At 29.8% G+C, this 26,116-nt stretch overlaps 1 protein-coding gene across 1 annotated transcript in view; it reads left to right on the plus strand.

Annotated features, from left to right (window-relative positions):
* nAChRalpha4 (nicotinic acetylcholine receptor alpha4) overlaps nt 1-26,116 on the plus strand; it is a gene marked incomplete at its 3' end in the record, with an annotated part of 298,565 nt that overhangs the window by 219,115 nt on the left and 53,334 nt on the right. The window contains exon 5 of the mRNA XM_088234837.1: nt 17,562-17,698. Coding sequence (XP_088090963.1) covers nt 17,562-17,698 — 137 coding nt within the window. The remainder of the gene's footprint in view (nt 1-17,561; nt 17,699-26,116) is intronic.

Here is a 26,116-nt window from a genome sequence, read left to right on the forward strand (position 1 = left end):
CGGACTTATTCAGTCCATTCAAAAATGGCAAACTCATTTCCTTACGATACATACAATATAAGGTGGTATCTAAAAAGAATTAAAAAATAAAACATACACATACACACATTAATGTAAAGGTATATACTTAAATTTACACATCTAAATAATAATAATAATAATTTTTAAAACTGCACAAACATAAATACTGTGCAAATTGAGCTGAGAAACAAGCCACTGTCGTGGGTTTTGTTTCGTTTAAGTGACTGCTTTACACACTGTGTAACATTACGAATCTGCCTACGTTTAAACGTTTCCTCAACTTTTCCATCTATTGAGTTTTGTAAAGTAAAAGAGATGAAACATTTTCCCCATTTTTATGTCTTAATCGAGATAATATTAGATTCAAGGAACATTTCGCAGTTTTCAAAACGACGTATTTACTAAACACAAGATTTTATCTCCGAGACACTTTGCCTGAATGTTTTTATCGGGTTTCTTCATAATATAATATTTGATCGACGTCAATCACTACTCCGCTAAGTATAACAGCCGTTGCTCGCTACAACCTGCACGTCGTTTAAAATAACGATCAAAGAACGGATTGTTACTATAAAGTGACGTTCTGAAGAACGGCGAGGGTTGTAATCGTGGCACGTGAAAATTCCACTCCAAAATGACAACCTCCAATGGATGAATTTTGAAATCGGATTATGATCGTTTCACAACCTTAGATAACACCTTTAAATATCCATTTTAAACAGCGCCGGAGTCGTTCTTTAACAAATTCTCTCCTGAAATGTAAATATCATATATCAAGGAAATTTCCCGAATAAAATGTCAATCATCTTATTCACTGCGTCTCGTTTTGTACATAACCCTTCCTATACTTTGCCAAAAGCTTTCTCGCGTTCATACACATGCAAAAATGGAAGATTACTAATCGTAAAAATAAAATATTCATAGGCAATCGCTTCCATTATTTATGGTTAAAGTCAAAAATGATAATACTTTCAATCCAATTGCTTAAAACCGAAATGAGAAAAAGACTCACAGTAGCCAAGAAAAACGCTTTCTATAGCTGCCATTAAAAAAAATAAAAACTCTAAACATAGCTAAACTCTATTTATCTTATGTACGAGTACATAAATACTAATGCATTTTAATTTTAATTATTTTTTTATTTTTTTTGTAACACCGTGGGTTTTCACCATATTATATTGTATCCATTATCTGAGCTTATTAGGTAACATAAGTTTATTACCATTTTTCTTAATATTATAGGGCTCATGGAGTCTTAGGGTTTTTTCTTAATGTCAGCGTAATCATTTATATTTATTGTATCAACTTTTTACCAAGCTTTCTTAGCGGAAACGGATTTTCTTTTATAAATATTTACATAAATGAAGTACTCTCTTTTTATTTGAATAATTTAAATACGTATTTACTTTAATTAAAATCACTGAAATAACTTAAATATGCCGACCAGTTTCAGAAAATGACTGTTACTTTGACAAAGCTTCAAAATGAACTTACACTAATTGCCACAGAGAGAAAAAAGCTTTTTTCTATTTGTTGCTATAAATTGGAATCGTTAAATCCATCCCTGTCTATAAACGTTTGAAAATATTTTTGATCTTGGAATTTGACACAAAGTAAATACGTAATATCCTTTTTTAACATGGCAAATCACACAGTTATGTTTCAAATACTATTTTAATTTTTTGTTCAGCGGAATATTGTGTTCTTATTTTGTAATGTCGATATTAATATTTACACAATTTCAAAATAAAGGTGTTTGTTTTTAATATATAATATGTGTTTTTCTCATTTTTTTATTTTCTTAATTTTTTTTTAAAAATCACGATTTGTTAATATTTTCATATATCGCTAGCCTAAACCAACAGTGAAATCGGACTTTGAGGTCTGACTGAATTAAATTATTTGAAATAGATTATGAATACTTTAATATGTACATTTTGACATAGATTTACTATCTAATGTCGATATTTTATCATTTGAAAACGTTCATTATTTTAATTTTTTTACATATCTGCTTGTGGATCTCAAAATATGAAATTTCGGATTTAACTTACTGTTACATTGGATTAGCGATATAATTACATATTATAATTTTATATTTAACGTTTCTAACTTTTTAATGTAGCTTAAATGCTTGTGTTAAGAGAGGGATGGACTGGTAAATGCATAATTTTATTTTATGTTTTTTTCGAACTCCTGTTTTATATAACTCTAATGTTTGCAAAAGTCTGATGGGCGTGATAAAAATATGTAATAAAATAAATAAATATTCGCTCCCTGGCTGGAGAACCTTCCATCATAATTTCCTTACAGCTCCTATTGGTGCAAAAGGCACTGAAATATCGATCGTTTATTGTTACATGATCGGTCTTCGGCTTCAAGTACCAGTCCAGTTACTATGAAATGAAAAGGAGGTGGATATAAGTAAAATGGATTGTCTCATTCGCCCAAAATAATATTGAATCACCTGCTCCAAAACGTATGGTTAATGTTATGTTTTGTTCTTTTATTGTGCGTTTTATGCCTTTTCCGCACCTAATGGGGCATAGGGCACTGCATTAATACACCAATCGCAGCGTATTTTGATAATTTTTGTTACATGAAGTTAATATGATTAATCCTACTATTCGGGTACCAGCCTAGGGACTGAAATATTTTAGTTTAAAAACACCCTTTAAAATAAATATTTTATGTCAACCATGTCAGAAATCGAACCCATAACCTTTTGCACGGTAGGTAAAAGTGCTGACCATTACACAACGAGGCCGACAAACATAAATACGTAGTATTTATAACTGTCTTAATATTTTGTAAATTCTCACTGTATATTAAGTCTTCTGTGTATATTACCACATGTAAAAAATAAGAAAAGTATAAAGTTAATTGTGCTCAGCACGGATAACCCCAGTGAGGACCTTTCATTTTTATTATTGTTTATAATGTGAAAAAAAATAATTAATAATATAAATAAATAAATATTAGTTTAAAATGATATTTTTAAAATGATGATTTCATGTAAACCACGTGAAAGCACTTCTTTCGCTCACCCAAAAAGCATTTTAAAGTGCGAGAAAGAGTCCTTTGATCGCTCATACTAAAAAAAACAACGATTTTTTTGTCAAAAAATGGGTAGTATTATTATTTTAATTTCAGTTTTATAAACCACGACCTTAATAGACAAACGCTCTTTTTTGGTAAGTTGAAAGATATTTCATTAAAGAGAAAGCCTTATACGTATATATTGTGAAAAAATGTCAATAATTAAATAAAAATAGACGTCTCCTATAATATCTCAATCAAGAATTTCAGAAATGTTACTTCTCATTTCTGTCAACCGGTTAACAAGTGATTCTCACTTTTCTCATTCGGGGCGATATCAAACGGGATGAATTTGTGAATTTAATATTGAATTATTGAAACGCAAAGAGCAATCAAAATTAGATTTAAATTAAACTTATTTGGATAAAATGAAAACCTTTTAATATTGAGTAACGAGAATTACTGCCTTTTCGTTTTTGGCTGGTGATTAAAACTAATTTAGAATTTATTAGTGTATAATTTATTTGAATTACGTTATCCATTGTTTATACGTAATCTTAATTCATAAATTCGTAAAAGTTCTTTAGACTACAATATACCAGTATCTATTATGGCATGCTTCCCATAAAAATAAAAACAAACATATCCAGCACAAGAGACAGGCGAGCGCTTCAGTCTTCAGACTTATCTTTTGGAACTTGCTTTTCTTTATTGAGATTTTTTTTATTTATTTTTTATTTAGATCATTTTGACATTAATTTTATTTTTTCATATCTTGTTCATAATTTCAATATATACGTACGTATGTATACTTTTTTGTATAATTTTTTACTATGACTTTATATATGTTTCATACTATGTATTCTGTTTTTATTTCGCATTTAACTTAGTTTCAGAATATTTTTAAAGACATATTTATATATTTTAATGGTTTTTACTATGTTTTCACTACATTTATTACTTTGTTTTTATTATGTTTTTGCTTCGTTTTTTTTTACTACATTTTTTACTATGTTTTTACTACATTTTTACTATGTTTTTACTCCATTTGTTACTTTGTTTTTCACTTTGTCCTGTATCTTTATAACTGTTTCTATCTATTGATTACTGTTTTTTATATTTTTTTTACTGTCTTAAAACGAGAATAATAACTTTAGTTAGGCAGTCAAAGCAACTTGGTATAAATTATAATTTTGTGTATGTAATACAATGATAAAAAATTAATACTTATTTTTTCACCATCATTTATTTATATATTCTTTCAAAATTACACTTGTTTAAATATAAGGGAACTTATTAAAGCATTTTAGGCTGTTGCCGTGTCAAGCAATAATACTTAACAATAAATAATACACAGTAAAATTAATTCTAATTAAATGTGATGACATGTGATTCAATAAAATAACAATGCAGAAAAACAAGATATAAGTAATAAATAATAAAATTCCGAAGAATATTTATTATAGAAATAAAAGACGAGTGATGCTTGAATCCACAAATTTGGAATATCCAGTGAACGGTTTCATTGCTTTCGTGACATCTTCGATACTGGTATCTTTATTTAGGAGTTCAATGTTTTTATACAAATCAGAGGTCAATATAGAGAATTAAAAATTATAAGAAAGTAAATCAAATAAATTTATTTTTATCTTAAGGATCATTATCGAAAAAAAATTCGGGTTAACTAATGAGTTGATATAATGCTATTTTAATGAGTTTTAGTAATTTATATTTACTGGGTATTCAAAATTTGTGGATTAAAGTATCACTCGTTTTTTATTTCCATAATAATTTACAAGGAACTAACATAAAAAAAATTCACTTACAAACTTAAATGTTCCTAAGAATACGAAAAAGATAATCAGACATTTTTATAAAATATAAGTTATACTAATTTAATCATATATAATGTAATCAAATATACAAAATAATAGTCTAATTGTTAAATATAGTATGTAGTATTGAAAAATCAAAATAATAGTGTCATTGAAATCAATAAAAAAAGAATATATATTTAAAAACATAATTGAAATGATAATTGAGATATGGTTTCTATAAAATCAATATACACTGTAGAAATAAATAATATGCCAAAGAAGATTAAGTACTGTGTATATAAAATAATACATTGTTTTATTGGTATGGAATTAAAAGGTATAGGAATAATAATAGTTGTTTATAAACAATCATAACAATTTCTCAATCTACTATATGTTTAATATTTTAATACAATAATAATATTATTGTTATAAGCATATAATTATTCATTTAATTCATTGCGACTTAATGTGCTGTATTTTTTATTTAAATTTTATTATTATTGAAATAAAATAAAAATTTTCATTTTTAAAACATCAGTTAAAAATAAAAACATTCTTTTTTTATTTAACACTTCAGTCTTTCTTAGAACGGGTTTCCCTAGTGAGAAGAATTTTCAAATTAATATTTCATAAAAAACCACTTGGTATTGTAACAAAAAATAATAAAAACATTGTAGGCAGAAGGCACATTTTAAATAATCTTTAAAATATTTTGACTTTTTGTTGAATATTTTTTTTTAACAATACTTTACTTTTTAAAGTTTCTTTTAACACTTTTAGATAGGTATTGTATTTCAACCTTTAGGGAGTTAATCAAATAAACAAACCTTTAAAATAACATTCAAGTTTGTTAAAAAAAATAACTATTTAAACTTAATTTATTATATAGTAAGAGACGAGTAATATTTGAATCCAATAAAAACGTGACCAGTGTCAATGTTTTTGAACATTTAAAAAATGGTGTCCTTGTAGTTATCAATTAGTTGTCCTTCTGGTTTTGTATAAATATATTTAATTTAGTAATGTAGATACCAGTCCTGAAGATTTTGCAAAATTTACTTTCAGTTTCAGTGCTGCAGAGCAGTGTTTATTTAATAATTTAAAATACATATGAGAATTTGTTACCACTAAGTCCTAGGACTTTTTGGTGGGACACATTTTTTCATTTATTTTATATATATCTTACAAATTTATTTATAAACCGGCACTATAAAGTATCTAGAAGATATTTCTTCAGTTATTTTTTTATTCATTTGAAGATCTTTCATGTTAATGATAGTTTGTGGTAGATCATTGAACAATCTTGGAACAACGCAATTTGATGTTCGCTCTCCGAAGTAATTTATAATTCGGGGAACAATCGGGGAGCCCTTAGTTTTTAACCTAGAGTTGTGAGTGTAGGAAACTCTTTTTCTTATAATCCGGATCAACAAAGTGATCTACAATCAATTTGTAGTCACAAAGTTGTTTTACCGGCAGGACATTACAGAATTAAATTTAAAAAAATAAATATACATATATATATAATATATATATACACCCTCGCCTATATGTTTCGCCTCATGGATTGTGCTATCCGGTACAATCCCCCTCAACAGTCAGTGAGACCCCAGACACGCATTCCGTAAGATATAATCGATTCAATGAGCGAGATATATGTGTATCTTAACATTTCAAAAGGTAGTATGCTTTTGATTTCATAAATCACCTTAAAGCAGTACCTTAATCAGTCGCAGATTCTATCAATATGAACACCCTAGCTAAATATAGAATCAATAAATAATCCTTAATATTTATGATTATTTACAACATGTATAATATGACAATTACATTTACCTGATTCTATATTTGAATTTGAATAAAGGAAAAATATATATGAGCTTGTATTTCTATTTCAAATTCACTTTTAGTAATATATGGTGAGGATACATGAACTATTTTATGAATTTGATCGCTGGTTAATCTAAGCTTGTGGAATAATATTGATTAAAAAATAACCCTCGTTTCATTATTGTAATAAAGTATTCATTTTCAGGAAAAATTATTTTGTTTTTCTCTCATTTTTATTCAGGTTTTCAAAAAATGTTTTACTTTAACTTTACAGTCCTAACTTATAAAATTAGTGACATGAGTTAGTGCGTAACTCTTATAACTTTTGAAATTTTCTAGTTTATAATACATTTATAACAATTTAAAAAATAATCACGGTTTTTTAACAAAAATTACAATTTCTATATTTACTACATGTTTAAGGTTATATTATCAGGATTATGTCTAGTCTGCCTAACTAGGTACAACCTGTTTCAAGGCAGATATTTTAATGCAAAATAAACAATAGCAAAAGTAGCTACTAGTCAATTTATTATACAGTCATACAATATTTCATTATACTTTTTTTTTGGAATATGTTTTAGTAAATTTTCCGATTTTTTTTCTTCTTCAAACCGGTAACAATTTTTTAACAAATGTATTTGATTAAATCCGGATCATAGTTATGCAATGTTTGGGTAAAATATTAATTATTAAAGAACCCAGAAACCTGTATTTTTTTGCCCGAATTTAGAGTTTATTGTAGACCCCATGACCCATCCTCTATTTTGACTTTTAGTAGTATAGGAGTGTTCTTTTTGGGATTAGGCAGAATAATTTGCTTTTATAAACATTATTATTTATAAAATATAAAAAGGAGGCCTGCAAAAAAACGACTACTGACCAAAAAAATACGCATTGCCCGCGTAGAATGGGCTAAAAATAAAAATTTATTTAAAAATATCAAACTTGGACTGAAATCGATTGGCGATGAGTTATTTTCTCCGATGAGAGTAAATTTAATTCATTTGGTTTGGATGGAATTCAGTACGTGAGACGAAAATCTGGAGAACGTTTAAGCAATGAGTGTCTTAGATCAATAGTGAAGCATTCTGCTGGACAAATGGTCTGGGGATATTTCTCTTTTTATGAAGGGGGGCAATTAGCGTTCATAAAAAGAACTGTGAATGCAGAAGTTTAAAAAAAAAATTTGAAAGAGTATTTATTCCCGTTCATTGAAATGCACTATTCTTAAATTTCTGAGTGCATTTTTCAAGATGACTCTGTACCATGTCACTTAACAAAAACTGAGTTTTTTTTTTTCTGACACTGTGATTTATAATGTTCGAAAAAATAAATTTCAAAAACATAACGCTATTAAAATCATTTTTAGGTTAAAGATATATGAAAATTCATGGAATTCCAACACTGGATTGGCTCGAAAATAGTCCTGACCTGAACCCTATTGAGAATTTGTGGCATATAATGGCAATTGATATCAATAAACTGAAACCTTTGTAAATGGAAAACCTTAAAAACATCATCAAAAAAGTGTGGTTTGAAATTTTTTCCCCAGACTACAAAAGTGAAGTAGTCACATCCAAATTTGGTGAAATCCTTGCCAAAACGTTTTTTTTTATTTTATTTTATTTAGGAAACATACAGTACAGTTACAAAGTTTTATATTTTACACAGTTAGACTTAAATCTAATGGAACAGCGAAGTTTCCATATTATAAAGTAATTATATGTAAGGTTATTAACTAAAGTACAAAAAAAGAAGGAAAAAAACATTAAAAGAAGTTGTTTAAAAATTAAAATTAAAGTAAAAAAAATGAAGACATTTTGTAAAAGTAATTAAACTCAAGAATTAAAATAAAGAATGAAAAGCATGTTCAGATGTAAAAATAAAATAAAATAATAATAACATTTTTGAAAAAGGAAAAACATAAATATACACATACGTATTTTAAGGGATTCAAAGAAACGATGAAAAGAATCTTTAAACAAAAAAATAAATTTAAGGCAATTTAAAAACATCTTCAACATTAATTTTGAACACATAGTGAGGGCAGCAATATATTGATTTTATTTACATATACAGTATAAGTAATTAATAGTAGTTTAAAAGTATAAAAACATGTGAATGCAGCAGAGAAAAACGAAAGAATAACAGGTAAAGGTAATATTTAAAAAAGCAATATAAGGAGAAGATTTTAAACCGAAGGTAGTTAATAAAATTTCAGTAAAGCAATTTTCGCAGTAGTACAAGTTTCAGTAGAAAAAATTGATTAAAATTAACAATATCAATGTATGTAATGTGAAGTGATGTAAGAGAAAAAGGCTTTAAGTGATGTATTGAAGCAGTAATAAAAAAAAGAGGAACAACAAAGGACTGATTTTGTTGATTTTTTTTTAATTGTTAGTGTTATGTGACTATGTAATTTTATTTTAAATAAATATGTGGTTTTTAAAATTATATGAGCATTTTTTATTTTTGTGGCAAAAATTTAAAATCTACAAATTAACTATAAAATTATGAGAAAAATAATTTTGGTCACTAAATAGGCACTTTTTCTATATCATAAACAGTGTTGTCTAATAATTTGGACTGAAAAGCCATCAAGAAATCACAACAATTTTTTTTTTAAAAAACAACTGATATTTTCAGTCGAAGAGATTTCAGTGCTCGCTACTGTAAATGCATTATATCTAAGATCCTGAATTCCTCAAACAACTTGACCCTGGAGTACCTGAAGGGTTTTTTTAAAAATCGTTTTTTGAGCAGATTGGAGAGGTTTTAATACCAATTTATTAGTGCCTCCCTAATGTATATTTTACATTTCTACGACCCTACAAGCTCATAATGTTTTATTCTGCTTGCCTCTGAAATTCCTTTCCAAATATTTATGAATCCAATGCAGTGCCGTCAAAGTGGTGACCCTTTTGCTCTACCCTTTACCCTAACTAAAGTGGACTCGAGTTCTTGTTATGATAATTTAATTAAAATATTCACACCCTAAACGATTTCTGTTAAGCTAATGACTTCGAGGTTTGTGACTCGAATCAAACGACTGTGTAAGCTTCGGGTATATAGTATATGGCCCATATGTAGATATGGGAGATTAAACATGTACGTGTATAATATGTTCATATTACAATGTAGAATGGAATAAATTAGGCACTCATGTTCTTTTTTAATCATGACTACGGAAATATTCTAATTTTGGCGTCATTTTAATCGAGGTGTAGGTAAATAATTTGTTCGCATAAATAATTCAGATATTCTGAATGAATTTGATATATTTGTCTTTCTCAATTGGATGGTGCTCTAGTTAATTAGTTTTCGTGTAAAATAATAATTCTGTAGAATTTCGACTTGCCAAAATTTTGTTACGAGGTTTCGTGCATAAAATAAAAGATTTCGACTTACGTATTTATCTGGAGTTTTATGGTGAGTTTAATTGAATATTAAAAGATCAAATTCAAAATACTTGTTGAACCTAACCGTGGTAATTAACTTAATTTACATTAAATGTCATAAGTAATTAAGAACGTTGTTTCAAAGACAACCGGAATCAACGCTGGGCGGAAAGTCTGAATTAAGTTTTTCAGTTGTTGGTGGTGTGTTGCACTTTTGTGTTGGTAGGCCTAGAAACCTCGAATAACAAGTGTTGAGTTTTGCAAGTGCCCATAGTCTTATTGCGAAAATGCGTTAAGCAACGCCAACCACAAACTGAGATCATTTTTGTCGAACAACAGGCGCATTTTTCAAAAACATTTTAATTATTTAGCTTGGCGGTTTTGTTTAATATATAAAAATGTACCTAATAAAACAAAAATGCAATGAAAAATAAAAATTATTATTTATAAAAAATTAACAATAAATTCGGATATGGTTTACTCTGGTTCACTGGTTTACCGTGACATTTACTTTCAGAATTCCTTTTTTTTTAAAAATATTTTTGCATCTTTTGTTTATAAACTTACTATTTTTGTGTTTACCTTATTTTTTTTTGCTCCCTTTCTCAGTTTTCCTCATTTGACATATTCTTTTCTGTACATTTACTTTTTAGCATGTATGTTTTTTTTTATAAATGCCCTTCAGGCTTTAAGGTACAAAAGAAAAATCTTGTTTTTTTCAAGCTTTGCATTTTTAAAATTTAACCCCCAGCGACGTCACGAGTTCAAGTCGGTGAGTTTTTCTGACGTTTAAAGTAGGACCCCGTACCCGTCAACACGCGCAAAACTTTGAACATGGCTACCCGGAAACCGAAAAATTGATCACAGTTTATATAATTCACACTATTAAGTTTTGTCTCCGCTTCATAGTATCCTGTCCGTTTCTTAAGACCGTGATCATGAAATGGACATTTTCCAAATATTTTTAATTTTGGTTACCACACTTGAAATTATTTATAATTTATGTTCATATAAATCACTTCATAATATTTCAATCATGTATTAAAATTTAAAAAAAAACACCAACCTATTTTAATATTATTAATATATATATTTTCCACAACAATTATCTAAATATCTAAAATTATAAAGCTTCATTAACTATCTAACAATACATACATTTACGTCAATAAAACCATCAAAATACCATAATACCATCAAAACTCTTTATTGCTCACTAGTTCGACCCCATCTAGAATACGCTTCTCCTATTTAGTATCCATTCTACAGGACTCATATTGACCATATCGAGTCTGTCCAACACCGTTTTCTAAGAAAACTGGCACGGTTGCTTGGACAACAAAGGGATAATTATTCTTATTTTGAAATAGAGCAATCTCTTAATCTGTCTTCATTGGAGAGACGTAGAACTGAGATGGACCTTATATGCATTTTCAAAATACTTAATGCTTTAAGTGATGTCCCATCTCTGTTGCAATCAATTTCTTTTCATGTTCCCAACCGTGTCACCAGAAGTCAAAATCTGCTATTTATAAAATCTTCTAAAGAGCAACTTTGGTTTTTATGCCCCAATGTCAAGAATGTGTAGATTAGTCAATTCATCACACGACTTGGATTTTTTTGGGATAGATCTCCGGCTTTTCGTAGATCTCTTCGCGACTAAACAGTGTGTGATGAAGTTAGATAGGCATGGTTAAGCTCAAAGTTTTTGATCTTTTGTTTTTTTGAATATATTGTATGCTATTATTGTTTTGCCCTTGTCTGTCTTTGCTAATTAGTTTTATGTTCTTTTTGTTCAGTTTCTTGCATTTATGTTTCTTCATTTAATTGTTGTAATTGGCTTAAGCCGTATGTATATAATAAATAAATAAATAAAATGCCCTAACAAGGCGAAACAATTGTCACGAAATTTTTGTTTTTATATTTGTAAAAATAAACAAAGTGTTCAGTAGACTTGAATCAGTGTTTGATTTCTTATATTATAATATAAGATAAATGTATGATTTTAATGTAACAATAATTATTTTAAGTTTTGTATCGAAATTAATATTAATTAATAAACAAATATTCAATTTCATCATTACGCTTTACGTAAAACGTTTCCTTTCAATACGGTTATTAAAGAACTGAAATTTACCCAACTTATAAAAAAAATAATTTGTTATATTGATGTAAATATAATTAATAATAATTTTAACATGGCGTAATATTGAAAGCAAGCAATAGCGTTGAATATTTTCCTTATCAAGTTGTTAACAAAAACTGATTATTGCGTAACTTATCTAACACACGATCCCTTTTCTTCTTCACTCTAGACATGCCTTTTCATGTTGACTTAACAAACCCTTGTCCAAAATGTCCGAGTCAAACAGCCCCTAGAACCTGAGCTCAAAGCATGTGCCATGTTGTGGGATTTGGCCCGTTTTGCATATTATAATGCTATACACAGCAATGTCGGGTTACTTAACCAGCTAAAACAATTGTTGCTAACAACATAAAATGTTTAAATAGATTTTATTTTATTTATTTAACGAACCCAACAAAAAATACAAAGCACGTACAATCTCTTCACATAAAATAAAGTTAAAAGTTTCTTCTTCTTCTTATGGTTCCTCTCTATGATTCTTACTTTATTGGCAGCTGCCCTGAACAAGGACTGAGTGCTGCAATGGAACCAGTTGCGCAAGTTTTTAAGCCAAGAGATGCGCCTTCTACCTGCACTGCGTCTCCCTTCAATCTTTCCCTGTAGAATGACTTGTAAAATTATATATTTTTCGCCTCTCATCACATGCCCAAATTACTCAAGTATTATTTTCTAGTCTATAGTCTTCAGTACTTCTTTATCTTTTTTTTTTTTTTTTAAAGTTTGAAATATTGAAAATTTTTAATATTTGAGAAAAAAGTTTGAAATATTTGCGTTCTTGTGATTTACACGAAAATTTCAATTTTGTGGCCATTTTCGAGGAGTTGCGAATAATTTGTTATTAGAAAATGGGAATTAAGTTGAGTTCGAGTGGGAATCGAACTTCGGACCACTGATCTAGCCACGGAATAGTTAACAGGAAACGTGGTCTCACTTTATTTTAAGAAACGTATTCCCGTATTTTTTTCTTGGTATGGCACCACAGCAATGATTTTTTACACACTATAGATAGTTCCCATTAGCATGTCTCCTTAGTTTTGATTTTATCTTCCAGTCTGCAATCTTCGGACGCACGGTATTCTATTATTCTTAAAGGTGGGGGTCAGTGCTTCTGAGCTAAGCTCCTGACGTCACTGTGACCTGCGAAGATCTATTATGACGAGCCCCCGTGAATAGTTCACGCTCTCCATGCTCAGGTATATAAAGAGCCTGGCGAATGCGTGGAAGGCAACAGTTTTCATTTTGTTAAATCCTACCCTCCAAGCCCAGATTCATAAAGTATCGGGCTATAAGGCAAGGAGTGAGCTCTTTAACATTCTGAGGTTTAACCAGGAATAGACGCACGGTATGCAAATATGATAAATATTTTTTTTAATGGAATAGGTACTGACATAGAAAACTTTATTTTGAAACTCTTTCTTAAAACCAATATCCAAATCGGTTCGGTTTTGGGGTGCAAAAAACGAGACCGTCAAACGTTGATTTGGTCGATTATAGTTAGATAAAATTAGTCCGACGTGCAACGTCTTTTTCGCTAGAGATTTTTTCTGACTTTCGAGAGGATGAAATAAACACAATGTTTAAATACTTATTTATCAAAATTGTTTGTAATCGCATATCCTCTTAATTAATAAACTTTTTACTTCTCGATGGCTACTCTCAGGTAAAATTCCTGAAAGGTGAAATTGTGTTAAGATAAGTTCGCCTCGTAGTATTGTGGTTCGCTGTTATTATCTTTGAAGTTCAAGGTTCAATTTTTCGAAGGGTTTACCTGAACCACTTATTTTTAGGGTGTTTATAAATGGCAATATTACGATGTTTCTAGGCTGATCACCTTACCTTTATATAACGGATGATCGAGATCGTTCCAATGCACTGCCCTATGCACCATCTAGTGTGGATAGGAATATGATGAAAAATCATCATATTTCCCTTTCCGCACCTAAAGGTGCATATGGCACTGCATTAGTACTCTAGCCCCTTCGTGCTGCTGCGGATATCCAAATCAGTCTTTTGAACACATCCTGTGATCTTGTCTCTTTCACCCTCTCTATGATTACCGAATGGAGCTTCTCGCTACTATCCGTAGCTTTGTTATAGGTCCTGTCGTATATACATACCTGATGGCTTCCAATAAGAATTTCTAGGTTTTTAAAAAGTTTTGTTTATTGATAATTAATCGATCATGTCCAGTCAGTTTAATCCCAGTCAATGAACAATTCACTTCATTTTTATCTCAATCCAATAAAGTGCATGTTATGTACTTCTGGATTACCTTCTTTTAGCACAAAAATGCTAAAGCTACCAGATTACTGAGAACTCTATCGAGCAGGTTTTTTTGTTTACCAACGAGCAACTTTTCCGTCTATGTGGGCTCCGCTGAGAAGATTTATGTCCTCAGATGCGGTGTGCGGACTGTGATGGGCAAGTTACTAGCAGCAGTGTATGTTAATCAGTTTTGATACGTTAATGTTAGTTCAGTCTTACGCCGCAGGTGCCATTCCAGAAACTATAAAATATTGCATTGTAATCTGGAGGACCAAACGCACTCAACAGATACTGTCTGGTTGCCAACACTAAATCATTTTTCTGTTGGCAATTCTGGTGCAAACCTTACTTCAAGCCGTAATATTCATTTATTTACTTATGATGTATTAAGTTCATTCATACATTTTAAGATTTAATGTAAACTTTTATTAATAATAATATATTTTTTTAATTTCTCTAGAACATATTCTTTTCAAATTAATTTTAAATTATTCAATTCTTTATTTTATCTCTTTAAGTAACTCATTGTACAACTTCAATCTCTTGTACAATGAGTTTTGAGATTCTGTTTGTCTCCTCATTGGTAATCTTATCATTTTTTATCCCCTGTTTCATATGTATGACATTGTTAATTAAATATTATCCTTTTTTTCATTTTATTCATCCCCTTAATTATTTTATGCATAAAAATAGCTACATTATTTTAATATGTGCCGACTTGAAAGCTCCTTATATTTTTTACGTTTTGACCTTCGCGTTTACGCGGAGCTCCCGTCCCAATGTTTATTATTATTGTACACTCCTTTTGATAAATGTGTAGCGATCTAATGAGAAACATTTTATAATAAACCCTTAATACTTACATAACTTTAAAAAACCGAGCTGCAGTCCCGTGGTAGTATTGTGGATTCACGGACCGAAGGTCCAAGGTTCATATCCCACTCTACCACAACTCTATTTCCATTTTTCCAGCACAAGTTTTTACGACTTTTTATAAAATGGTCTGAAAATTTAAATACTCGTATTTCAGTTAATAATAAGAACATAAGTATTTATCTTTTTCGATAAAATGTTTTTGATAAATAATATAACTTTGTATTGTTAATTGAATCGGCATTTACTTCGTAACGCCAGTTTTATATCACCCGTCGATGGGAGGAGTTCTCTCCCGAAACTGTAGTAGTGTTTTTGTAAAATAATAAAAATGGTGTAACACTAATAACGAAGTTTTATTTTCATAATAATTTGAATATAACTTTGTTTTATGAATCATTTTATTCGTTTACACAACCGACTAGTTTTAGCAACAAAGCGTGTTGTCGCCGAGCAATGATCCATACAGTTAGTGCTACAAACATCCAAAATACTATAATATTTGAGTTTGTCCAAATTTTTGTAGACAAGAGACTGGATTTCACCCCCTCGGGTGTCATTAAAATTAACAAATTACAACAGGAATGGAGAATACCTTTAAGAAGGGAATATGGAATGGCCACTTTACACACTGTGTAACATTCATTATTTTGCCTATGTTTGAACATACATATTTCTTCAATTCTTCCATTTTTTTTATTTAAGTGATGTTGAAGACCTTTATTGTTGTGAAGAGATTCATCTGACTGAATTATTACACATACTAGACAACGCCTGAAAACGATTTTTCAATTTTAAAACTTCTTTTTGGACCAGTTGGTTTTATTACAATATTTGAGTTTGTCCAAATAATTGTAGACAAAATACTGGATTTTACCCTCTCGAAAGTCATTAAGATTAACAAATTTTAATAGGGATGGAGAATACCTTAAGAAAGGGAATATGGAAGTCTAGGCACTTACAGGGCTTATGACCTGTCATTGGCTGGTTTAAATGGCCACTTTACACTTTACATAGGTGATAAGCTCTGCAAATGCCTAGTTTTCCAAATTTCTTTATTTATTATATATATAGTATTTCTCCATCCCTGCAGTAATTTGTTATAAAAAAATTTTTTTGAGGAATCTATTTTTTCATAGAAATATTTAATAAACGTTACAAAAAAAATTTGTATTTTATTATTGTATACGGCACAAATTCCTTACATAAACATAAGCAATATCCTTTATACGTGTTCATCTTTCCAATCTCGAGTTATTTAACTTAGACCACACGCGCAACAACACCAATTCAGTAAAATTATATTTTTAAAATCAATATTTCATGTTGACCATGCGGGTTTCGAACCCAAGACCACTTGCATGTTATGGACCGCACTGATCATTTGACCACGAGGTGGACGTAAATTGGAAATAGATATTCTGATATTTTGCTAAAATTATGAAAAAAACGTTTATTAATTATAATTGAATTATTGCTGTGAAAATAAAGATTTTTTTTTAGATTAAGATTTATTTATTCATGACAAAATATAAGGTTTTTAAACTTTACATATAACATAACATTACATTATTATTTTTGCGAAATATTCCCAATTAGCAAAAGTGCTAGTATGAGGGGATATTATATATAATAACACAATAGTTTAAATAAAAAAGTCGATAAAAAAAACATCACATATCACTCGTCACACAGGCTGTAAGAACTTACTGTTTGATTTAGGTGCTTTTAAGTACGTATATGTTTTGTATATTTTTTAGGTCATTAAAAAGTGAATTGTAAAAGTTTATTGCTGTATACACAAACTTAAATATCATTATTATCTTTTCTGTGTAAATTAATTTATATAAATTAAGCATTTTTGTTATTCTATATAAATCTGTGGTTCTAGTATATTTATTCAAATAAAATGTTTCTTTAAGTGATTAATTCATTGTTCTTTGTATTGATTCTTGCATTTGTTTACTACATTGCGACCATATTTTTAATCCATGTACAAAGTACTGAAGTATAAAAGCATAAATGCCAAGGACTCCATATTTCTTTCTCGAGAAATATTTTAAATCTATCCGTTTTCAGAATAAATTTTCATGCTCTTTTTTGGTGAGACGTAAAGTTTTATTTCTCTACCTACGTCTATTTGACACATGTGTATTTTTGTTCCAGGTGACCCTCTCTATCTCCATTCTCATTAGTCTCCACGTGTTCTTCCTCCTCGTCGTAGAGATCATCCCCCCCACATCTCTTGTGGTTCCACTTCTGGGAAAGTACCTCATATTCGCCATGATACTTGTTTCAATAAGGTAAGAAATAAACCTACATTTTTTAGAAATTATTTTTCGCACCACAACAGACCCGGAATAACCCACAGTCTTGTCAAAAATTATCCGCACTCGAAACACATATACTTGAGGCAAAAGTTTTAGCCATTACACCACAGTTTCGTCATTTAAAAATATCCAGTATAGAAACGGAGCCCCCCTTACAAAGAGATAATAATAAATTCGGGAAGCATAGTTTCAATTTAAAGCAATTTAGTTTAAAAAATTCATTTCACCTTGCAGTGCCCTATGCATCAGTAAGTGCGAATAGAAAAATGAGGATGATAAACAATAGTACTTCTTTTTTTATCATGTGTTATTTTCACATATATTAAATAAAAACAACAATAATTAAATCAACGAACTGTGGATAAATCAGCATACCTTTATGATCTTTAATTTTATCAGCAATATTTTGAGTTTGTCCAAATTTTTGTAGAAAACGACTGGATTCAACTCCCCGGGGAGCTGTTATTATTAACATATTATAAAAGAGAAGAAGAATATTTTAGAGAAAGTAATATAGAAGTCTAGGCATCTTCAGGGCTTATGACTTGTTATTGGCTGGTTTAAGTAACCATTTTACACACTGTGTAACATTCATAATTCCGCCCATATTTGAACATCTATATTCCTTCAATTCTTTATTCTGTTGATGTTTGTGAAGTTTAAGAGCTGAAACCTTTATTTTTGCGGGTGAAATTCATCTTAATGAATTTTTTCACCTACATACTAGGCAATGCCTGAAATTATTTTTTTTTCAATTTCTAGACTTTTTCATGGACTAGGTAGATTTATCAACAGTATTTTGAGTTTGTCCAAATTTTTGTAGACTGGATTCACAATGTTACACAATGTTACTCAGTGTATAAGGTGGTCACTTAAACTAGCCAATGACAGGTCACGGTGGCCTCCGTGGTGTAGTGGTCATGCTTGACTCACGCACGGAAGGTTCCGGGTTCGATTTCCGGGAGAACACAAAAAAATAAATGTGATTTTTCTCAAGCCTGGGTTTTTTGTGATGTAATTCACCACTGTAACTGGGCCTCCTGGCCTGTTGTGGTGCAAAAATAAAATAAAATAGAAAAGCCCTGTAGATGCCTAGGCTTCTTTATTTCCTTCTTTAAAATATTTTTCATCTCAGTTGTAATATATTAAGTTTAATTTAATGTTTCTATAAGGGAGTATCGTTAGATAAAATTAGGTTTCTACGAATAAATAATACAAATAAGATTTCACGTTACGCATTACTTAAAAAAAATTAATGTGACAAATATTCAATAAATAATTGAAATTTAAGAGTCGTAAGTACTTGTTTGAATAATATAAAAATAACTATCAACAAAAGAAAAGTAAACATACAAAAGGCATTATTTTAGAGGTAGCTTACAAACTAAGCCTGTTTTTGAGAAATATCTGCGAGTACGCACATCCTTATATTTTTCTTCAATTGTCTTTAAATGTTTATTTCAACACTTTAATTTTGCAATTATTTTTACAATCAAAATGAAATTATGAACCTAATGGTATGGTGCCACAAATTATTATAGGCGTGGTGTTGTGATAATCTGTACCAATTTTTGTTGGTTCAAATTTCCAAATATATGGTTCAGTAAATTTAGACATATCAAAACGGTATAAGTACGTATATGGTATACACCGCTTTGGCGAATTTCCAAAATTCCCCGAAGATTGATGTGTACATTAAAGATTCATACAATTTTATCAAAATACATTTTCAACCAAACCGTCAAAGAACGAATCATTTATTAATCTTAAAATATAATTTTTAGAATGATTTTTAAATGTCTTTAGGGTACTCCAGCGTCAAGTTATTAAAGGAATACGGGGTTTAAGATATAAGGCAATTGTTTACTTTTATACAATTATAATGTATGGAATAGTGAATTATTCTGCTAAATCTCGAAAGCACTATTAATTTCTAGAACAATTCGACCATTTGACATTTCAATTGAATACCTAATATCTACTGAACTCATAGCGCTATTTTTTTTTAATGAGGTATGTATTAAAATAATGGATACTATATCTAAATTATATAATTTATCACAAAGTTACGTCGTTTGAGTTAATTTCAAGAATAAAAGTTGTTGTATCACACAGAACTACAGAAAAATATCAATTTATAGTAAGTATTTATTTCTTACATTTTATTATGTACCTTCTATGTAAGTTCAAATATATGATATTTTTTTAACTTACCTGTAAATAAAATCACTATTTGCCACTGCACTCTACATATATACTGTTAAGATCATTAGCTTATGTGATAGTAACAGGGAACAATAGTCTATTAATATAGCAGGTACATAGTGCAATTGCCACCTAACTTTACTAATTACTGCATATCAGATTATATCTGATTAGTCCCCTTTACTAGCGAAAGTGATTTTGGTATCAATATAGCACTTAATTCAGATTAGATCACAGTACTACAACAGAGAGAGAACATTTTGGAGAAGGGTATATGAAATAATACTAAACTATTACTTATCAATAATTCATTTCGCGAATTTCATTTGCAAAATTCGCTATCTCTAAAACGTCAGTTTCGCAAATTTGCAATAAACTTAGTAACATGATTAACAAATTACGACAAGGATGGAGAAGATTTTTGAGAAGGGAATATGGAAGTCTAGGTATTTACAGGGCTTGTAACCTGTCATTGTTTGATTTAAGTCGGGTTGTAGTCCTGTGGCTAGTGTCTCTGACTCACGGACCAATGGTCCGTGGTTCGAATCCCACTCTACTCCGACTTTATTTCCATTTTCTAATAGTAGTAGTGAAAATGGCCCTAAAAATGAAATATTCGGTTAAATCATAAGAACGCAAATATTTTTTTTTAATAAAAAAAATTAAAAAGTGGCCACTTTACACACTGTCTAACATTCACCATTTTGCCTATGTTTGAACATGCATGAGTCACGTGAGTCTACGAGTAATGCGTTTATTTTAATGTGGATAATACCATAGATATAAATTTAAAAGACACGTGCAAGATGCAATACTCGTATAATAATAATATCACATACTTAAAAAAAACATTAAAAAATCTGTTTACTAAATACATATTTATTAGACCTACATACTGTATTTTTAAACCATAATGCGCGTGAATTTTAATTTTGTACCTGCCATATAAAAGCCCTCAGGGCGTATTAATTTTTTTTTTCAGGCTTCTTTCCCCCCTCGCGTAAAATGTGTGCCCCTTTCCTCTACTTTCCGCATTCCAAGCAGGTGATAGTAAAAACAGACCGCACGACACCGATAATTCTTTGCCATTATCGGTTTCTTAGGTATACAAAAATATAGTGTTTTCCGCGAATTTATTGATGCATTTCTGTGCACAAGCACAATGCATGGAAAACATATTTTTTAAATGGTGTAAACACTAATGGAAAAAGGTTGCAAATACATACTCTTTAAACCACAGATATTTCTAATAAAACAACCGATAATCAACCGACACATCATCTAATGATGTCATACTTGCTGACGTCACGATTTGCTTGTTTTTCACTTTATTCAAATGATCAGAGATCAATCCTTTATATCTTCTATATGTCCAGATTTTAATGAGAATGGTACCGATTGTCTCATATTCTTTTATCTTCATTTATCAACTATTTCAAAATATCTATGAGAATTGCCCATTATGCTAACATTATGTTATAATTTATGTTGATTTTGATTTAGTAAGCCTTTTCAATTGCCAGTCAATAACGTTTAGCTGTTTAATTGTCTAGCATCTCAAAAATACAATTTTCCAAATCTCATACTAGGTCTTCATTAGAGAAACCTAGAACTGAGATGGGCTTTATGTGCATTTTCAAAATAATTAATGCTATAAGTGATGAACCATCTCTGTTGCAATCTATTTATTTTTACGTTCCCAACCATGTCACCAGAAGTCAACATCTGCCATTTATTAAATCTTTTAAGGGCAACTTTTGATTTTGTGCCCAAATGTCCAGAATGTGTAGATTAGTCAATTCGTCACAGAACTTGGAATTCTTTGGGATAGATCTTCCGGATTTTCGTAGATCTCTTTACCACTAAAACAGTGTGTGATGAAGATGGATTTGAATGGAATATGGATGGATGGAATTTGGATGTATACCATTATTTTTTTGCCCTTTTTGTCTTTGCTACATAGTTTTATATTCTTTTTGTTCAGTTTCTATATATACACATTTTGTCATGTAACTGTTGCAATTGGCTGTAAATAAGTGATGTGATATGCACAGAGTACACTTTGATCTGTTAACCCTTCTGTTTTTTTTATGTTTTACTACCAAACCTTACCGAACGCACCAGTGCAAATGGTACGCATTTTTGAGTATTTTGATAATTTGTTTCATGAATTTAAGATGATCCATCACATGTGGTGCCAATCCAAAGACTGAAAAATGTCGCGGAGAAAAAAAAACTCATTAAAATTAATTATTACTATCGGTTATAATAATAACGTTAACTGATGTAATCCATTGGTTTATATATCAGTATTACATACAAATTAATAAAGTTAGGTTTTAATATTATATCAATCAAATATATTTTGTCGATTTGAAAATCGAATTTGTGATATTTTCGTTCTTACACTTCTGAAACACGAGAAACATTTTATGTAATGGAAGTGCTTGGCTTCAAAGACGGTCAAATTACTTTGCACACTGAGTGTAGGTCACATTTTCAATAAAAACCCGAATGTCTGGAGGTTAGGAGTAGTGTTATATGTCGTTAAAAGTTGCACAAGTCCTTCACATTAATAATATTATGCAAGGAGAAAAAATGTTGGCCACATCACCATTCATACGATGGTTAAAAAAATATAACGTAATGTTACAAACTTTTTTTATTATTTGATATTGAATTAATGTATCGGGTTGTGGTCCCGCGGCTAGTGTCTCGGACTCACGGCTCAAAGGTCCGTGGTTCGAATTACACTCTACCCCAACTTGAGTCCCATTTTCTAATAGTTAGTTATTTAGAACTCGTTTAAAATGGCTCTAAATATTCAAAATTTAGTTAAATCATAAGAACGCAAACGTTTAATTTTTTTTCAAAGAAAACCCGTGCCGAAAAAGAAATTTTATGATTTTAGTTTAGTCTGATATATGTTTATACCCAATGAAGAGTTAAAGGGAGTATTCCACCAACTCCTGTAATTTTTTATTAGTTTATATGTCCTGCTAAATCGCATTTCAGTTTAAAAATCGATTTCACGATCTTTAATTATCGCCAAAAAATTGTAAATCTCATTTAAATCGTCACTAAAGTCAACGTATTTCCTTTGTGTAAAGCACATTTAAAAATGACGTCACCCGCGTTATTGTTATTTTTATTTTACTTTTATTTTATAAACATAAACGGCAAATCTGCCTTTTACAAACATTTATAATATTAACATATTTGGCTTAATTTTTTTTTTTTAAATGAATTTCCTTATACCCAAGATTTATAAAAAAAAAAATAAACCAAAAATTATACAGCATATTCAGTAGAAAGTTTAAAATAATAAAATATTCTACAGTAAAACAACAAGAAAATCATAAGTACTGTTTCATACAGCTAGGCAAAGTGAACAAAAACTGTATAAATATATATTATGAAATGCATTAATAAATAAATATAATTACCATTCACCATTTTTGAAAAAGCTCAAAAGGTTTGTACTATAGGAACAATACCCTACATTAAATATATCAGATACGTGGGAATATCTATTGCTGAGTTCATGAAGTCTATTTAATACGGCATTACAAGTATACACTGTCCGTGAATTGTTGCTACAAATGACAGCTTAATTTTTATAGTATTAAAACTGTTTAAAATTGAAATAATTAGGTGAGGATCCAAGATGTTACGTTAAATTAGGTTAGTTTTCTATCAAAAAAAAAAAATTTAACTCGACTAGAGCTCGTATAACGAAACGTAATCTCCACACAATTTATAAACCTAGCCGAGCTCTATTTTGAAAGTTGACATATAGCAACGGTCAGTAATTAACTTATGACATAAATTCCTTGTAAAATTTGTTCCTTTTTTATGCAAACTGACATATTTAACTTAAATCCGAATCTTAAGAAAAATTCTGACTATTATTATATTAACCATTAAGAAATTGGAAAAGTTAAACTGAAAATACTAAAACCGAAAAATAATAACTTTTAAAACTAAAGCGACTAAGAAAGAAATGCTTTATATACATTTACCTAAATGCCATGAAAATTTACTTTAATTATTTGTTCAAATTTTTTATAATATGCATTGTATCATAATATGCATCTAAAACTTATGAAAACTAACAACATTCAACATAATAACTAAAGAATGACGGAGTTGTTACGTTTCGGATTTTGAAAGATATACCATTTTTGACAACAAATGCATAGATTTTTAAAGTCAGGATTTTCTGCGTATGTGTTGCCAAAAGTGTTAATTAACAGTCAAAATATTTATTTAGCATTAAAGAAATTGGTTGGTTGCAAACATAATTTAAATTAGGTAGCTAATTTTAACTTATATACAATAAATAATTCATTTTAAATATAAATATGTTGTTACAAATCTCAACTAAGTGCAGGTAGCTATGATTAGAAAGATTAAAGGATGACAGTTTAATTGTATTTTTATTCATTAATATGTGGGATTCATAGTCCATCTATGACACACACGTGCTAAATAATTTCACCTGAAATATAGGGTCACGACTCGAAGAAGCAAGTCAGCGTTTTCTATTGAATTTAATTTATTACATTCTGCAAAACACTAGATCAACGTCCTGCAGTACATTAACATCGTTCCTACCATAGAGATATGAAGAACAAAGAAACGTGCCAATTACAGGTCATAAGACAAACCAGTCAATGACAGGTCATAAGCCCTGTGGGTGCCTAGATTTCTATATTTCCTTCGCTAAAATATTCTTTATCTTTGTTGTAATATGTTAATATTAACAGCTTTCTAGGGGGTTGAATCCAGTCCTTATCTACAAAAATTGGACAAACTCAAAACATAGTTGTGAAAGGAACGTGGCCTTTTAAAGAGCCACAGGGCGCAGTCAACGCCCAGTCTGATAAAGTTCAGTCAATCAGTCATTCAGTTCCAGCATGTAGTTCAAGTACAGTTACTTCAACCCATTTTCGTCGCTACGCTAGCGCTACACAACTAAGTGCTATGTAGCGCTATCTTATTCGCCATGTAATAAATACGCATTAAACAGCAACCTCGTGACTTCTGTCAATTTCCAACTGGAGTAGGAGCTTCACGAGCCCTCAAAAATCAAAATCCTACAAATTTATAGTTTTTATTTCCTGCTTGAGTATTTTAATATGTCCCGAACATTTTTCACAGACTGTTCCACGGATTTAGTTGCAAGGTATAAATCAAATCATTGGATATAAATTATGACGTTCTCATTCTCGGTACCGGCTGCAGTTTTTCAATGGCTTCCCAGATTCCTTTGTTCCCAGCTTTGGTTTTGGCCTTGTGCTTGCACCAATAACATAGTAAAACCCAATTTAAAATTTGAAAAACATCCATAACAGTCGGTGTTTGCAACACATATACAAAACTGGTGACAATTGGCATCTTTAACATTATGTTGAGGATTATTTTTTAAGCTACTTTTAAGGGATTGCATTTTTTTATCCTGTACTCTATTATACTTTGATAAAGCGTAAGATAGACCGTCCTTAAGCTTTGTATATTAACATGTTGGATAGTAACATGTTGGTTAACATTTTGGACCCTGACATAAAGGCATTTGTCAGTAACGATGTTTATAAGAAAATGGTGATCAGGTTGATAAGGAGTAGACCTTTTTATATCAAAACAAAATAAATTATTCATATGACCAAAATTTTTGTTGGTTTTAACATTAAATTTTTTGATTTTAAATTAAATACAAATAAACAGACATTCTAATTATTTGTTAAAAAATGTATTCTCAATGTGGGTCCAGAGAATTGCCTTAAGATGGTCACCCCACCAAAACAGTTGTCTATTTACAATTTATGTTTATATCCGAACAGTGTTATTTATTATTTTACTTATGTTTATACCTGTGTCGATTTAAGTATGAATATATATTATTGTGTGTAAATATATTTTTTAGACACCATGTATTAAATCATGTAAACAAATGGCTCGACACGGGTTGTGGCCAGTGAGGTATTTATATAAAAAACAAAAGTTTTATATAAAACAACAAATAAAAATCAATAAATATTATTTTTTTTAATTATGTACCAGAACATTGGTCTTCAACCCGCAACCCGCGGTGGCTTCCTTGGCGGCCCGACAATAACCTGGCAATATTAAATTTATTGATCTAAGTAATACACATATGTTAAGAAATTAAAACATAATAGTTGA

This window comes from Micrasema longulum, unplaced genomic scaffold (assembly GCF_059751315.1).
Source record: "Micrasema longulum isolate JH-2025_06_02 unplaced genomic scaffold, ASM5975131v1 h1tg001293l, whole genome shotgun sequence".
Lineage (NCBI taxonomy): Eukaryota > Metazoa > Arthropoda > Insecta > Trichoptera > Brachycentridae > Micrasema > Micrasema longulum.